Source organism: Rhineura floridana, chromosome 11, assembly GCF_030035675.1.
Source record: "Rhineura floridana isolate rRhiFlo1 chromosome 11, rRhiFlo1.hap2, whole genome shotgun sequence".
Classification (NCBI taxonomy): domain Eukaryota; kingdom Metazoa; phylum Chordata; class Lepidosauria; order Squamata; family Rhineuridae; genus Rhineura; species Rhineura floridana.
In genome coordinates, this window is record NC_084490.1 from 8,191,270 (window position 1) to 8,192,712 (window position 1,443).

The 1,443-nt window shown below is 44.7% G+C and overlaps 1 protein-coding gene across 1 annotated transcript; it reads left to right on the forward strand.

Annotated features, from left to right (window-relative positions):
- The first annotated feature begins 291 nt into the window (after nt 1–291).
- On the forward strand, nt 292–1,218 carry LOC133366945 (olfactory receptor 10G6-like). Its single transcript, XM_061590492.1, has one exon. The coding sequence runs from the start codon at nt 376–378 to the stop codon at nt 1,216–1,218; it is 843 nt and encodes a 280-aa protein (XP_061446476.1). The 5' UTR covers nt 292–375.
- The last annotated feature ends 225 nt before the right edge of the window (nt 1,219–1,443 follow it).

Below are 1,443 nucleotides of genomic sequence, written 5' to 3' on the forward strand. Positions count from 1 at the left end.
CAAGGATGGAATGAGAAGTTGTATTAGGAACTGCTACATAACTGTTCACTCCATATGTGTTATGTGTCTGAAATATTAATGTTGGTGTCTGATTGAGCATTGGGTTCTTACTGTTTCTGTTCAAGAACTATCAAAGTGAAAAAGGAGAAAGATGTAGCCTGAGCTGGTATAACTGATGTCTAGAGCAGGGCCAGGCAGAAAGTAGACTTGTTTAGATCACTGGGTGATTTGCGTAGGTTGTCAAGCATTTCTGATAGATGAGAACTGCCCTGAATGGAGTGTGAAAATGTCACATCAGTGTTTGAAAATTTTGAACTTTTGGGATTCATATATCCCAAAGATCTAAAGTCCTTGTTGCTTGTCTTCTTCTTTCTCATGTACATATTGTCTCTTTCTGGAAACAGTTTGATCCTCTTAGTGGTAGCCCTAGAACCTCATTTGCACAAACCTATGTACTGGTTTCTCTGCCACCTGTCTGTCATAGACATAATGGTCTCCTCGGTGGTGGTACCTAAGTTGATTGCCTGGCTGGTAGAGGGCAATGGAATTATCTCCTTTGGACAATGTGCAACCCAGCTTTTCTTCTTCCACTCTCTTGGCTGTGCAGAATGCTTGCTGTACACTGTGATGGCCTTTGATCGCTTCCTGGCCATCTGCAAACCACTCCACTACAGCACAATCATGAACCGCCAAGTTTGCCTCTGTCTTTCTATTGGTGCCTGGTTTGGAGGCTGCTTGCACTCTGTGGTAGAGACGTACCTCACCTTCCGTTTGCCATATGGTCGGGGAAGCCAGGTGAGCTACATCTTCTGTGACATCCCAGCTGTGCTGAAGCTGGCCTGTGCGGACACATCCCTCAATCAGTTGGTGATTTTGGTTGATGTTGAGTTTGTGGCGGTTACCTGCTTCCTCCTGATCCTGACATCTTATGTGTACATAATATCTGCCATCCTGAGGATTCCCACTGCCAAAGGGAGACAGAAGGCCTTCTCCACTTGCACAGCCCATGTCACCTTAGTGTTGATATACTATGTGCCTGTGGTTTACAATTACCTGCGTCCACCATCCCAGGAATCCCTTGATGGTGTGGTTGCCATGTTCTACACAGCAGTGACCCCCTTCTTAAACCCCCTCATATACACGCTAAGGAACAATGAGATGAAAGTGGGTGTGAAGAAATTGTTCAGTAGAAACCACAGTGCTCCCTTAACTAACTGAGCTCATGTTATTGGAAGTCAGAGAAAGTCAATATTGCATGAGGGGTTTTTTTTAAAAAAAATCAATGAATCCTTGCAATCCAACTGTTAAGAAGATCTCAGCTGCTTCTGAGCAGCTGATTGTCCGGCCAGAGAAGACAGACACTGTGGAGGACAATGTGAGTGCGGAACACTTGCCTGATCTCTATTGTCTTCTGTCATTTACAACCTGTTGTCTGCATGATCT